General features: G+C 33.6%; 1 protein-coding gene across 1 annotated transcript; it reads left to right on the plus strand.

The window, feature by feature from the left end:
• Positions 1-848: 848 nt before the first annotated feature.
• Positions 849-2,997, plus strand: LOC127797013 (uncharacterized). Its single transcript, XM_052329405.1, has 3 exons — positions 849-1,331; positions 1,385-1,976; positions 2,984-2,997. Exons 1-3 carry the CDS (start codon positions 849-851, stop codon positions 2,995-2,997), a joined length of 1,089 nt encoding a protein of 362 aa, XP_052185365.1.
• Positions 2,998-17,395: the final 14,398 nt, after the last annotated feature.

Genomic DNA, 17,395 nt, shown 5'->3' on the forward strand with positions numbered 1-17,395 from the left:
AAGCTTTCATGCCATATTGCATGGCGTTGCCTCAATCCATCTCGCACTAATTAAACTACCCCCATGTTAGCTCCTGGGTCTCTTTTGTAATGGCAGTTCTCATCTTCTTCGCCTTCGCCTTAGTCGCCACCGCTACCTTCACGACGGCATTTAGGAAGCTCGAGACGACGTCTCAGCCGGCCCAGCACCTCTGGAAGAGGCTGAAAGATTTGCAGCAGCAAGCCGGGGACTTTGGAGACAATTGGGTTTCACCCCTTGCAGTGATGGCTTATGAAGCGGGAGATTAGGGAGAGATTTTGGATTGGATGCATAGCCTGGGTAGGCGAGTTGCAGAGCTGGAAAAAGCCATAACCGAGGCCATGAAGCTATCTAATCTCCATCATCAGTGATCCTCCCTCTCGCAGCTTGTGCATTGCAATGTAGCTTAGACGTCTTTGTGTTGCTAATTCAATCCTGAGTTACAACATATTTACGCATTTAACAAGTTAAATGATATTAGTAATGCAATTCGAGATTTTGTTTAAATCCTCTTTTATGTACATCTATAATCTATAAATGAGGGATAGATTTGTTGGAACTCTAAACCAAAATTGCTTAAAGATTTCGTCAACCCCAAGTTCAACATTCTGGAAGATCCAAAATTCTTTTAATTGAATTAAATTATCTTGAGAATGTAATGCTTTATTTACTTGTCTTTTAGACTTCTCTTGTAATGGCTATACAAGCCAAACATTGTTTTTGCTGAAAATAGAAGAAGTTGAACTGCTCTCCTGTCATATTTTCTTGTTCATACTTCTCAATTTTATCCTAAAGCCTTCAATTGGTATCAGAGCTTTCAAAAAAAAAAAATGGCAACAAGAAATATAGCCACTCCATTTCCACATATCTTCAATAAAGAAGATTATGACTATTGGAGCGGGAGATTTGAAGTTTGGCTGAAAGCATTTGACTTGTGGAATATAGTTGATAAAGGTTTTGTTGAACCTGAGAATGAAGAAGCACTGAGTGATGCTGAAAAGAAAGTTTTGATGGAGTACCGAAAGAAGGATACAAATGCTCTGAATCAAATTAATCTCGCTATAGAAAAAGTGGTGTACGAGAGAATTTGCAAAGCAAAAACATCAAAACAGGCTTGGGAGATTCTGCAAAAGGCTTACAAAGGCGATGAACAAGTCAAAAATGTACGGCTTCAGATTTTGAGATCAGAGTTTGAAAAACTAGAGATGAAAGAAAATGAAAGTGTTGCAGAGTATTTTACAACAGTTGGTTCTATTGTGAATCAAATGGCCTCAAATGGTGAAGTTTTGGATGATCTCAGGATTATTCAAAAGGTTCTTCGTTCTCTTCCAGAAAAATATTTTAGCTTGGTACTGTCATTGAACAGACAAGAGATCTCAAAAGCTTAACTTTGGAAGATTTGCAAGGAGTCCTGAAAGCCCTTGAAGTAAAGATTAACTTGTTGTATCCCCCATTGAAACAACCGGACCAAGCTCTTAAATCTCAAGTTACAACTACAAGAGGTCGTGAATCATCAAATCGAGGCAAAGGTAAAAATTTTAGAGGACGTGGTGATTCAAGTTCTCGTGGACGAGGAAGAAATAATCAGCACAATGATAGTAATCAGAATGACAATAATGAAAAATTTCAACAAAGAGGAAGAGGAGATCGTGGTTATCAAAAAGGCCGAGGACGTGGATATATTGAGTGTAACTATTGTCATAAACCTGGACACAAAGTTGCCGATTGCTGGCACAAACAAGCAGATGACAAGAAAAGTCACTATGTTGAATGTGATTACTGCCACAAGCCTGGACATAAAATTACAGATTGCTGGCATAAACAAGCTAATGACAAGAAATATGAAACAGGTTTCTTTCATCAAAACAAGAATGAAGAGACTCTGTTGCTTGCTTCTCATGACAGCACGGATGATGAAGTGTGGTACCTTGACAGTGGTGCTAGCAAACATATGACAGGTAATAAAAAATTATTTTCTAGTTTATCTAGAATTGATCACGGTGAAGTAATGATTGGTGATGCTAGTACTCATAAAATTGAAGCTGTTGATGAGATTTCTTTTAAAACAAAATTTGGAAATGTTGAGAAAATGTCTGAGGTTTATTTTGTTCCGAGTTTGAAAAGTAACTTGCTTAGTGTCGGTCATCTTATGAAGAAAGGATATAATTTGCATATGCATGATAATGCTTGCACTATATTAAAAGGAAATCATGTAATACCCCATGTTCGTATAAAGTTGTCACGTAATTTCGATGAGTTTAGAATATCAAAAAATTGACTTAATAGCAGTTATTAGTACCGAATCAGCTGTAGGGAATGTCTCGAAGTGAAATTATCTAAGGAAAATTATATGATCTCGACGAGCGTATCGAGATAGGATTTATGGTATCAAAAGAAATCGAATTCGGAACAGTTTTCAGTACAACTAAGATACAGCTGCCATTTAGGCTGAAAAATCGAATTGTTGTAAGAGACTCTCGAAAAATTAACGGAACCCTAGGGGGGCTTCGATTTTGCGTAAAGAGCGACCCTTCAGTGGTTTCAGGATGAAACGACAGTCCGATAAAGACACTGGAGCGAAATCGTCCTTTTTAACTAAGAATTGGATTATTAATTTTACGTTTTCAGTATTGTAATGCAAATAAATTCGATATTTAAGGACATAGTTGCAATTAGAGAATTGTCCTAATAAATTTATGATATAATTTGAGGTTTAAATGTATAAAATTGTTATTAATATAGTACAATATATAACATTATACATATATATTGATATATAGCTGGGCGCCTCTGTTGAATAGATCAAAACGAAACACCTGATCCTTATATAGTTCTTTGTCAATCAGAAAAGTAAACCCAATGAAACACACAACATAGGTCCAATTGTTTACACTAGCAGACCTTTGTTTTTCCACATGTGTGTTGACTTGAGCTCCTTTATTGACTTTGTCTCTTCTATGTACAGGATTCATTAAATGAAGATCTATCGATCAATCTTTTTATGAATTCTTTAAGATAAAGCATGATCTGTTAATTTACATAATTGAGTGTTAGAAGTTGCATACATAGATATATAGATTATAGAATATGGTACTAATAACGACTACTATTCTTATCTCGTTAGTGGTTACAACTACAAATAATCAATTTGAGAAAGTTGGGCAATCCTTTCTTGATATTTTAATTAATGTGATAATTATTTGATTAATCAGATCTAATAATAATAATTTGCTAATCTAAGTTCTGTAATCTAAGTCTTAAGAAAGTAGAATGTTTTTTTTTGAAAAGAATTTTAGAAATATTATTAGTGATATTAAGGTCTAATATTCTGATCATTGGATCACATTCTTCAATTTAACAAGCCTCTTGTCAAGGAGGTCAATAACGAAGCGTAGTTTAAAAAAGAAATTGATAAAAAAAATGGTTAAATTCCCGTGTTCGGACGACAGCATGACAGAGCGAGAAAAAACAATCAATAAATTCCCGTGTTCGGACGACAGCATGACAGAGCGAGAAAAACGCGTTTCTGACAATCAATAAATTCCCGTGTTCGGACGACAGCAAAACAGAAGCGAGAAAAACGCGTTTCTGACAATCAATAAATTCCCGTGTTCTGACGACTAATAATATATATATATATAATGCATTTGGCAGGCGGCAGAAGGGATCACACCCATCTCCTCAATTGCCATCCCATCATTTCTTTTTTTAATAATTAATTAATTTTTTAATAATATATATTTAATAATTATATATATAATATTATATAAAAATCAATTACACATTAAAAATATTTATCATATTATATTAATTGTACATGTATTATTAAAATAAAATTATACACTAACTTTAACATATTATATTTTTACTTATAATTTCTTAAATAATTATTTTTTATATTAAAATAATAAAATTTATATTTATAAAAAAATTCTTATATTTTTTAATTTATACTTTATTCTATATTTTTGTTTCTTACTTTTTTTTTTTTTTTAAATATCGTTTCTCCATTTCTATTCTATATCAAATTTTTTATTTTCATTTTGTATCAAAAATCTTTCTCATTTCTATTTTTGTGTAACCTAAATTTCAATTACACAATTAAACTTAATTTTTAAACCAATCTAATTCCTATATTTTGACATTTTTTATGTGATTATTCGAGTTTTTTGTTATTTCGATTATATATTTAAATTTATATTTTTGATTTAATTTAATACATTTATTTTTATGTGTAAAAAAAATAAAATAAGATAATAAAATATATGTTATATTCTATTCACGTAAAATACAAGAGTTAAATTAATTTAAAAATATAAATTTAAAGGTATAATCAAAATAATAAAATTTTAAATTATCACAAAAAAATTAAAATATAAAATTAAATTAAATTAAAAATATAAATTTAATAATGTATTTCAAAAAAATAAAAAATTTGAATAATCATAAAACAAACATTTACATAGACAAAAGTATTGGTGAGAGTGAGATGTGGCGGAGGGTGAAAGACGGAATGAGAGTGTGGCCCTATGTTGCACATAAATACTTTATAGAAGTCGTTTTTTTGTTTTTAAAATATTTTTTATTCTCATTTCGAACTTTATTTATATTTATTTTTTTAGAAAAATATGCATTTTAGTTTTCTATCAAAAATGTTTTTCATTTCTATTTTTGTTTCCGTGCAACATAGATGTAGCCCTTCACTCTCTCTCCCTTATCCTTGTGTGTATATATATATATATATATGCACACACATAAAATATCCCAGTCGACTGGGGACCTCAGGAGAAGGCAAAAAGATTTGCAAGAGCAAGTCACAGCTTTTAGAGACGTGGCTCGCAAGCCAGCTGGGATTATTTGGAGAGCTTTCAGATCGGATGGATGGGCAAATTGAGGGGCTGGTGGAGGAAGCAATAGTTGAGGCCATGGAGCTATCTAAATCAAAATATAAGCAAGCCAACGACTCATTGGTGCTTCTCCCTCTCGCAGCATGTGCAGTTGCATCAGGGCCGGCCCTGAGATGTTAGGGCCCCTAAGCGAAATTTTATATGGGCCCCCTATATTTAAAAATAAAATAATATATAATGAATACAAATAAATTTATTTTACTATATAAAAACATTCAAAATTTTCACAATAATAGTTTAAAATTTACAATATTTCACTTTAAATTTACTCTTCTAGCATTTTTGGATGAAAAATCAACAATTAAACTATTACAATCAATTTGTTCTAACATATGTCTTTCAATAGACACCATCGCCAATTCATTCAATCTTTCTTGTGACATTGTTGACCGAATGTAAGATTTTATCAACTTTAACTTTGAGAAACTTCTCTCTGCAGAGACAACTGTAACTGGTATGGTCAAAAGTATTCTATACGCGATCCACACATTCGGAAAACAACAATCCATCGTCTTAATGTAGTCTAATACTTCAATTGACTTCTTGGTCTCTTCTGACAAACATCTCACAACTTTTAGCTCAGAAAATAACTCTTGTCCATCAATATCTGAATCCGACTTATACTTCAAGAATTTTTCTAACTTATCACACGATTTGTTCAAACAATCATCATCTGTAGAATGTAATTTTTTCAAATTAAATAAAAATCCAAAAACATTTTCATATTCTTGAAGTTGTTCAAACCTACACTTAAGTGAAGAAAGAGCTTGATCAACTATATATAAGAAATAATCAACTCTAAAAGATTCTTCAGCTGAATGTGTTATCTCATCATTAACATTTTCATCAAATTGCTTTTTTCTATGAATAATACGTTTTTTCTTGAAAAGTAGGTTGAATTTTCATTTGAGTAGCAATTTCTTTAGCAATAATCATGTCAGATTCAAATCCAGTTTCTCTATAGGTTTCAAAAAAAGAAATTAGTGCTTTCAAGTGACTTATAGCAACATCAATGACCATATCGTTACTTTGAAACATTTTGCTTACTCTATTAATAGCAGACAATATATTATACCAAATAACCATGCCAAATAAGAACTCAAAATCCATAATGTCATGTAATAGACTTTTAGCATCTCGAAATGCCTTAGGGTCATCACATATTTCCATCAAGTGAATTAAAGCAACTTTTATTTGTGGAGTTTGAAATCTGATTGCTTTAATACTTTCAACTCTACTTTCCCAACGTGTTTGTGATAGTGGCTTAAGTGTCAGGCCTTCCACATTATCTTTCAAAACTTTTCATCGTTTTGTAGATGATGAAAACAATATATATAAGCATTGCACAATTCCAAAAAATGATTTAGCCTTTATGCAAGAATTTGCCATATCACATAGTGAAAAATTAAGACTATGACAACCACACGGAGTGTAAAAAGCCATTGGATTTACTTCTAATACTCTTTTCTGCACACCTTTATGCTTTCCTTTCATATTAGAACCATTATCATAATCTTGACCTCTTAAGTCACCAATATCAAGTTCAAGTGTTTGTAGAGCATTTATCAATTCATCAAATAATCCTTGCTCCGAAGTATCGTCTACCTTAAGGAATCCTAAGAAAAATTCTTCTACCTTAACTGGACTTGCTAAGACATTTACACATCGTATGATTAGAGACATCTGTTCTTCATGACTTATATCTGGTGTACAGTCAAGTATTACTGAAAAATATTTTGATTTTTTAACTGTTTTAATGATTGCATTTTTTATCTCACCTGCCAACATGAGTATGAATTCATTTTGAATTTTATGACTCAAATAATGATAGTGAATTTCCTTTTCTTGAATACGTCGAACGTGTTCTTTTATAATTGGATCAAACTCAGCGATCATTTCAATCAAAGCTAAAAAATTTCCATTATTTTCTTCATATAATTTTTCACTACTTCCATGAAATGCCAAATTATTCTTACTAAGAAAGCTAACAATTGAAATTATTCTCGCAAAAACTTCTCTCTAGTGTTTTATATCTTTGTTAATTTGATCTTGCACAGCTTTATCAATTGTTAAATTATTTTGTAATCGTCTTTTCAATTCAAACCATTTTCTCATGTTATCCATGTGCCCATTACTTGTTTCATGGTTTTTTAGTTTAGAACCAAGATTTTTCCAATCACTTGTCCCTTCATTAGCTAATTGAATATAGTTTCGTTCTTGTTTAAATAACTTGCAACAAAAACAAAATACTTTATCTAATGAAACGGAATAGATTAACCATTTTCTATCACTCTTTTCACCATTTGATAAATGACAAATGTAATATGTAGAAGAAAAATGCCTATTTTCTGAATCTTTAGGAAAATCAACTACATTACCTCTTACAGGACCTTTTTCTACCAACAAGTCTATAAAATTTTGATCAATATTTTTCCAATTATTTGGATCAGTTATATCTAAAGAGCAACCTAAGCATTCTGTATCAACATTTTTATGTTCTTGCACATTTTTATTTTTAGTATCTCCTAATTCATGTTGTTCCTCTTTATCTACTGCCAAATTATCGCACTCTTCATTTTCTATTATATTACTAATATTTTTAGTGACAAACTTGTCTAAAGCTCCTGCTTGAGATAAAATAAACTCTTGAGTTTTTTTTTTTTTTTCTTTTTTCATTTCCAGATAAATATTTTTTAGTAGACATAATAAATTAATTTAAATATAAAAATTAAAACAATATCAAATTCAAATTTAATTGAGAAACAATAGAACCTGGATAAATCTGATAATTGAAAATTTAAATTAAAATTTGCCTGCAAAACAAAATATTAGGAGAACACAAGACAAGAGATAGAATAAAAGATATGTTATATGTAAAGATTAGAGTAGAGACAAAAAAAAAAATTACTATAAATATATATATTTTATATATAATATAATCTTTCTTATTTCAAACCCCTCGTCGAACCGCTGTTGCTAAAGAACCTAAAATGCTAGTGTGTTGTGTGCAGTGTGCTGAAAATGCTAATGTTGTGTATTGACAATATTATTATTTGCTATGTCGCTCAATAGTTAATGGTTGTGTTGTGTGACTTGTGTCTGTGTGCTATTATCACTATGCTTAACAAAAATTACCATACAATAAGAAGAAAGAAGAAGATGAGAGGATGCTGGATGGAGCCGTTGCAACTCGCACGCACACACTGGAGAAGGAGATGTTGGAGCAGGCGAGCAGCAAAAAAACGGAAATGAAAGTTCTTTCCGTTTCTGAAAATTTTATTTATTACATATAATATTATATATATATATATATAAAGCTTCAGTGGCAGAAAAAAGGGGCGGGCATTCAAATTTCTTCTTGCAGGTGATGAGTGCACCTGCTACCACCATCAAATCAATTAATATCTCTTCTCATTAATTTATTTTTTAATTTAAAATTAATTAAACATAAAATAGACCCAAACTAATTTTAGATGGGCCCATATTTAGAAGGCCACCTGGGCGGCTGGGCCTATGTCAACAAGGCCAACACCAACCTTGGGGGGGCCCCAAGGCAGTTGCCTTGGTTGCCTACCCTCAAGGCCGGCCCTAAGTTGCATATGGGCTCTATTTTCCTCTAGTCGCTAGCCTCCACACATCCCATCGTAAGAGCTACAACATCTATAAATAAATAAATGTATGTGTAATATTCGCTTGTCTGTTTGAATTTTCTCATGGCCATGAGTTCATGAATTGTCACAACTATTACTTTCAACCATTCTCCAAGTGCAAGGCTACCTATTAATGCTAATCCACAGCAGAAAGGACTGGGATTAAGGGCGCTGCCCTTAGAGGAGGTGAACTATGAACTATGAACTATGAAGCAATAAGTGAGGGGCGGAGCCAAGAATATTTGTCAGTGAGCGAAATTTATTAAAGAAAAAAATAAAAAATAATATTATAATACAAATATACAAAAAGTTAACATAATTTATTCAATACCTTATAATAGTTCTTTGCGATGTTTTATATTTTGATAATATTGTATAATAACTTTATTATCAATCTTCAAAAAATAACACTATTTGATTTCTCCCTATCAACATCTTTTACAGTTGACGGATATTTTTGTTTTAAAAATCTCTCAATGCCTCTTTCAAATTCAATATAACAATCGATAATTAGAAAATGTAGAAATTCATAAATTTATCAAGTGTGCATATGCAAATTACAATTGATCAATATTCACATTACGTGCAATTGATCAAATAGTCAAAATATCAAATTATGTGCATCTGTACAATTGATTCAATAGTCAAAATATCAAATTACGTGTGTTAGTGCAATTGATCTAATAATCAAAATATCAAATTAAGTGTCCTTGTGCAATTGATCCAACAATCAAAATATCAAATTATGTGCTTATGTGCAATTGATAAACTTATTTATCAATCTTAACATCACATTAACAAACTTATTTTCAAGAAACCCAATATCAATTAATTCAACATCAGTTAACAAAATTCAAATTTACTTAATTTTAAAATGAAAAAAATATTTTACCTTTTTGAGACAAAAATTGGTAAAGCCTTATTGATCACTGACAAAAATTGTTAAAGCCTTATCGATATTCGTGCCCTGCCTCAAAATTCATGCATCGTCTCGATTTGTGTGTCAACCTCAAAATTTACACAAGTCACCTCAACTTTAGCCTCAAAACATCCTAATCACCATATTTATTTAAATAAATATTAAAACTTATTTTTCCATAATTTCTTACATTTTTTTATTTTTTTCTCTATTTTTTCCTATTTTTTCTCAATAAATTCAAACTAAATATTTCTAAAATATTTTCTCAAATATTTTGCTATGAAAATTCATAAAATAATATTCCTGAATTTTTGAAATTTTCTAAGAAATTTTATTTACCTTAACTTAGCCTCTTCGACTTCCTCGATATGCATGCCATATCCTCAAAATACGTGTTCGAACCATTTTTCTCCCCAAAATCTCCGAAATATTAATAAATCTCCAAATCCTATTTTTCATAATTTTTCTAGCATTTTTTTTATTTTTTTTCCATTTCTTTCTTTTCTTTTTTTTTCTTTCTTCTTTTTCTTTTTTCTTCATCTTCTTCTCTTCTCCTCATTCTTCTTCCTCTTCCCGCGCTTGGAACTGCAAAGCCCGAATTGCCTCCGCCTTGCACCTCGCGCACCAGTGTCACCGCTCGCCGCCTCCTAGCTTTTGTTGTCGTCGCTCGACGTTGCCTTCGGAGCCACTATCGCAACCTGCTGCAATCGACCGCCATCGCCCCTGCTCGCTGCCCACGGCTATTGTCGTGCCTGGTTCTTGTAACAACAGCCTCGCGGCTGCTATGGCCGAGCCCCCGGTCATCTTTGCAGCCGCTCCGGCCTCTACTAACCTTCTTCTACCCCGATGTAGCTCTGCCTCTGCTCGCTAGCTGCCCCCGTTTCATTCGAACTTGCTACCATGGCCATTTGAAGCTTGCGACTATGGTCGCTTGTTGCTTTGGGTAGCCACTGATCGGTCTCTCCCTCTCGCATTCTCGGTTTCTCTCTCGAGCTCGCCCTCAGCCTCACTATCTCTCACCCAACTCACACGAGCTCATTACCACGGTCGAAGTGTTAAACTGGGAGGTGTTATGGCACACACCAAGAGGGGGGTGAATTGGTTATTTTAAAAACTTGATAGAACTTTGAAATCCTTTTGATTGAAAATAAAAATTCAATGCAAGCAAGGATAATGAAATGCTAGCAATGATAAACAAATCAAATAACATAAGCAAGAGAGAACACAAAGATTTATAGTGGTTCGGCTTAACCCAAGCCTAATCCACTATCTTAGCTCCTCACTAAGGATTTTTCAAACTATCCACTAATTAAACCCCCTATTTAAACCAAGTAGGTCCTCTAATTCGAGACTAGAAAAATACAAAACGTCCCACTCAAATGGGCCCTCTAGCTACATAAGCTAAGAAGTATAAGAAATATAGAATATGAGAGAATCTAAGAGATGAATCTCTTAGTTACAATGTCTCTCAAGATTAAACAAGGCTTAAATGAATGTATTAACAATAATAGAACGAAACCTTGGAGAGAAAAGTATAACAATGAAAGCACAGAACACTATAAGCTTGAATAAAATGATTTGTAATATTTAGATCATCTCGTTTTCGTCCATTAGCCTTCTCTTGATCTCCTTGATATGTATATATAAGCATCCCAAGAGTCTTGGCCAAAACTAGTTGTTATTGAGCTATTGGAGAAAGAGAAACTAGCCGTTGGAGATTGAAAAACTAGCTGTTATTGACTTTTGAGGAACAAACAGTCGACAAACAAAATAGGTTAGTCAACTATATTTTAAAATAAAACAAGACATAATCGACAAACAAGAAAACATAGTCAACTATCTTCTAACACAAATTACCCATAATCGACAAATACATTAACATAGTCGATAGATACAAAAATATGAATAAGAATTTGAAAATCATATACAAACATAGTCGACAGAAGAAAAATCATAGTCGACTATCCTTACATGATAGTCGACAGAATGAAAAATAGTCAACCGAATCCATATATAGTCAACAGATTATACAAGCATAGTTGACTATCTCCATGCATAGTCGACTATCTTCAAGCACATAGTCGACTATCCTTAAGCATAGTCAATAGCACTTAGGCATATAGTCGACTATCCATTTAGAAAATCTGAACACTTAACTGATAATCATGAAGAAGCACACTTCATTGATACAAAACATCCAAGGTATTTACATTTCTTTAGTTTAAGTAAATGTCTTCATTTTGATTAATTTAAATTTTATCTTCCATTTACTTTAATACATAAATGTAAATAAGAAAGTACCTCCCATTTGGATTCAATAAAAATATCTAAAAAATCAAAATCCATAAGAATAAAAAATCAAAATCCTAAGTTTTAAACCTCTAAGATATACACTTTTTATTTCTTGAAAAATTCGTTAAAAATCATTTTATCACTAATGAATGTTAGCTATTAAAATACCGGGATATAGTTTTCTAAAAGGAAAACATTTTCATATATGTCTCTTTATAAGGTGCTAACCTTTCAAACTTAGAAAAATATGACTTTGAAATTTCGATACATGAAATTCATTTGGTTTTCAATCTCACAAAGTAATACTTGATATTGAAATTGATTTATGTTAAAAACCACAACCTTGATTCATGACTTAGGGATTAAATAAAATATTACTTTTCATCATCAAAACTAAGTATACAAAAGTAAAACAACATGAAGCTCTCCCTCTTGCTTCAATTACTCCCAATCTATCCCTTTTTATAGCCATTTTCACCGCCTTTTGCCCATCCCTCTTTGTGTGTAAATCAACCCTTCTGCCAGCCATCACAATTGCAGGATATGGAGTGAAGGTTGCAAGGCATGGACGATCATCACTCGCACACGCAAATGCAAACACCACTTGTATATATATATATATATATAATTATATATTACACTAATTTATATATTTAAACCTCACATTTCATCTTAAATTTATTAAACAATTCCTTAATTACAATTACATCCTCAAACATTGAATTAGATTGCATTCTGATACAGAAAATTCAAAATTAATAATCCAAAGCTTAGTTGAAAAGGACGATTTCGCCCTAGTGTCATCACCGGGCCATTGTTTCATCCTGAAACTATTGAAAGGTTGCTCATTATGCAAAACCAGAGCCCCCCAAGGGTTCCGTTGATTTTTCGAGAGTCCCCTATGGCGACTCAGTTTTACATCCTAAATAACAGCTGTATTTTAGCTGTACTAAAAACCATTCCCGATTCGATTTCTTTCGATACCATAAATCCTATCTCGAAACGCTCAACGAGATCATATCATTTTTCTTAAACAATTTCACTCCGAGGCATTCCCTACAATTGATTCGGTACTTATAATTATTATAAAATCAATTTTTTGAACTTCTAAACTTATTGAAATTAGGTGGCAACCTTATGCCGAAACGGGTTCTTACACATGTATGTCCTCTGATGCTTAAGTTAGTACGAGTAGGAAAAAAGAGCAATAGACGAGTAAAGGGATATCATTGAATACAGAGCAATTATACCTTTCCTGGCGAGAGATGATCAATCTCGATGCTTTTACAGGGAGTCTGACATAGACCTGCATGTTAGTAGCAGTTGGACTGGTTTGAGAGGAATCCCCCCCAGAGGGCTGGTCAACCTAGGGGGCCCTCCGGGAGAAGATGGGCCTCACAGCAGGTTACCGAAGTAGGGTCTTGACCCCTAGAGGACCTGCCCAGGCGTAGCTCTAGGCTTAGTGGAAGAATACCTTTAGATACTGTTTATTTAATCGTATGAATGACTCATGAGGTACCATTATATATGTGACCTTCATATGTGCTTAATGGGGGCTTACCAATATGAATTATATGGATAATGCTACACGAACGTAAACTTGAACCGAAAGTTGGACCACTCCAAATTCTCTCGTGAGAACTTGGCATTAACTTTCATCTTTGCCGCTCATTTTCAAACCCAATCTTTCTCTCAAACCCACCCTATCTCTCCCTCACTTTCTCTCAAAACCACTCTCTCTCAAACCCACTCCATCTCTTCCCCATTCTTTTTCTCAAACTCACCCCTACTGGTTATACCGTCCCCCATCGCCCTACCCTTGCCTCGCTACTACGATAAGCACCACTGTCGCCCCATACCGCGAGCATCGCCCTTCGTCGCCCCTCCCTTTGTCGGTCGCATAGCCTCGCCCCCACCCATCTTCGCCCCTTTTTCCTTTGCGAGTAACCGCCTACACTCACCACAACGCAGCTCGAATGGCCACCGCTGACCCCTCATCGCTACTCGGACGGCCACCACTACTGCTGTCCACGTCCACATACATTTATATATTTTTCTTTTTTTATACTTTTGTTTTTATATTTGCTTGGTTGTTTTTTTGATGTGCGACTGCTAATGATGATTTAGTTGTAAAAATGAAAAATTAAGAATATATTTTTTTATTTGATTGTTTGAGGTTCTAGCTGATAGATTCTAGAGGGTAAACTATTTTGTGTATGAAGTTGGCATTACAAGACAAACTGGTAGTGTGCACAGGTGTTTTATATATGATTTTGTTTACATCTTCATAGGCTGTTATCTTAGTTCACACATCATAAATCCTTGCCATTTCTATGGAGGTAGTAGAGTTTCAGAGTTGTTATTTATATTTTGTTGAAATTTCTTTTAAAAACAACAACGAACTAAACAAATAATAATTCTTGAATCAAGTTAACAAAATCCCTAATTTTTATTGGCATGAGAATAAACAATCAAATTCAAGAGTGTCAAGATAACAAAATTGATCTCTTACCAGCGTCGGGCATTTTTATGTTGCCCGACAGAGGCCCCATCTCCACCATCACCTCTGTACAACCAACCCCCCATCCCCTCCATTTTCACCCACTCTCATGTGGCGCCCGGTACAGGCCATTCTCACCCCCAACCCCCAAAACATCCCTACATAGATACAAATAATTTAATATATTTTAAAATATTATTATCAATTATTATCTAAATAAATTATTAATTCTAGTTTGTTCAATTAAAATTATAATTACTTTAATAATTGTAATTATAACCATAAGAAATATTTTATTTATTTTTTAATTATAACAGAATTTATACATATTTTATGTCTTTTTTAGTTGTGTTTGTCAAATAAGAGTGTAACTGAATCGATCAAGTTATTTAGAGGGGTCTGACGTGATTTAATTTGAAAGGGGTCAAAATATGGGATCTAATTAGGGAGGGTTTTAAATCTGTTATTGATTGGACTAAGTAAGTGTCTGACAACATAAACGATTCAATATTTTTAATTTTTTAAATTTTTTAATCTGTTTAATTTGAGCATTTTTCAATTGAATTGATTCGATTTTAGAAAAAAATTGGTCTATTCAATTTGAATAATTTGATTAATTCGATTACATTTTTATCTCACAGACATAGTTAAAAAAATATAAAATATGTATAAATTCTGTTTTGATTAAAAAAATAAATAAAATATAAATTATTAAAGTAACCACTTTAATTGAATAAACTAGAATTAATAATTTATTTAGATAATAATATTTAAAAAAATATAAAATTATATGTATATATGCATGCATGCATGCATGTGGGGATGGGGGGGGTTTTCAAGGGGCAGGTGGGGTGGGGGGAGTGACACGTCCGCATCGGGCATTTCTTATCTTGCCCAACGCAGGCAAGAGATCAAACCTGGTCAAGATAAATGAAAGAATGAACTGATTAAGACTATTGGGACGAAAGCAGAGTTTCTGGTGTGTTACATCACATTTATAGACTATGACGTTTCAAGTATGAAACAAAGTTTGAAACTGAATTTATTTAAAAAAAATTAATAACATATTTGAGTTGGCTAAACGACTTATTTGCAACATGATAGTAAATAAATGTTACACGTAAGGAAAACCTTTTTTTGATCCTCACAAAGTGGAGCTTCCTTGTCCCTGTATTTTAGTCCCTAAGGATGTTGTAAAATTTTTTGCTTGCCTGCATTGGCTCAAGGTGAGATGAATGTGAAAAACAACTAAAGTTGATTATAGTTGGGAAAAGAGGCATTACTGAAGCAAGAAGATGCTGAAAAGTGTTAGATCTGTTTTTGTGATTATGCACGATAGTAAGTAACGGATTAGAATGATTTCTTTGGGTTAGGGGGATTGGAATTTGAAAATCTCAGCATGAAAAATTAATTATATTACATAAATTTTACAATATAAAATTAATTACATAAATTTGAAAAAAAATTCAAGGACTAAATTTACACTCAAATAACAAATTTTTCATTTTCAGAATTACAAAAACTAAAATCATCATCTATTCTTAATTTTCCACTTTCACAACCAAATTATATCATCACCAGATAAAAAAAATAACAGAAGAAAATAGAAAAGTTAAAGCAAAAAAATAAAAAGATACAAATATATAAATGTATGTGCGGAGGGCGACCCGGTGGAGCAACGGGTGAGGGTGGAGGGCTTATGTGGGCGACGGAAGGGGTGGGGCGAGCGAAGGCGATGCTGTGCAAGCGGCTGGTGGGGTGGGGTGGTGATGTCCGTCGGAGCAGGGGTGTGAAGGGGGGGCGACGGTGGTCAATGGTCAATGGTGGGGGTGACGATGATGGCGGGTGATGTTTGTGGCGTTAATAGGGGAGACAACTGTGAGAGAGAGGGGCGATAATGGGCAATGCTCGCGGTGTTGGCGGGGGAGACGGCGGGCGATGACGATGGCGCCATCCTAGTGCGACGATGGTGCAAGAGCAATGTAGGGGGCATACATTACAACCTGCAGGGTGGGTTTGAGAGAAAGAGTGGGGGATAGATGGTGGTTTTAAGAGAGATAGAGAGAGAGTGAAAGTGAAAGAGAAAGAGAGAATGAGAGATAAGAGTAAAAAATGTAGGTTTGAAATGGTGGTTTTGAGAGATTGAGAGGTAGGTGATAGTGAAAATATCTTTTAAATTAAGGTCGCATTTGATAGCCATTTTTTTCCTCGAAAAATACATTTATTCCACCCAATTTTCCATTTGTGTAGTGTTTGATAGCAAAATTTTTCCAGGGAACTCATTTTCATATTTCTTGTCACGTGATAGTCTTTTCCTTCAAATATTGGAAAACAAATTCCATGGGGGGGGGGGGGGAAGAGTTCCGATTTTCCAGGCAATTGGAGCAGCAACTCACTGTGCTCCTATCTTCATCCCCTTTGTAATACTCAATGTTTAATATTAAAAGTGTTTACGGAAGTTACGGGGTCAAAATTGGTATTTATTATAGTTTCGGGCCTGTGTGCATTATTCAAAACGAAACCAAAGGATGAGAGACTATATCAAGCAAGCCAATGAAGGTAAAATTGTTCAAGTAAGCGATATTAGACAAAATTAAGAGATTTTCGAAGGTTTGAGGTCGAAAACTCGTGATTAGGGGCATCCGGGCAAAAGTGCAAATTTTGAAAAAATATCGAGGGAGGTCGAAATGATGAATTTTTTAGAAATTTCTAAGGAAAATGAAAAATATAGAACTTGTGGGTAGTCAAGGAATTAACAAAAAGTCTAGGGGTACCATGGATAGGGAGAAAATGCTGTTAGAAATTACTTGGGGGGCAAAACTACAAATTTTGAAAATTGCAAGGTTTGAATCCGACCGGCCTCCTGTGGCCGCTGGCAGCCGCCTTTGAGGCATCGAGAAGGTCGCCCGGAGACTCTAGGATAGTCTCTAAGCGATGATGAAACCATTAGAGGTTGCTATTGGTCGGAAAATGCAGCGAAATGACCGGTATTAATGGCGGAGGTGACTGTCGATGGGCCAAATTCTTTGAAGGCTATAGCTCGTGATTTAGAGCTTTTAAATTGGTTTGGAGGCTAGATTTGGGCTTAAGGGATAAGAACGAGCAAGCT

Source organism: Diospyros lotus, chromosome 3 (genome assembly GCF_014633365.1).
Source record: "Diospyros lotus cultivar Yz01 chromosome 3, ASM1463336v1, whole genome shotgun sequence".
Classification (NCBI taxonomy): Eukaryota; Viridiplantae; Streptophyta; class Magnoliopsida; order Ericales; family Ebenaceae; genus Diospyros; species Diospyros lotus.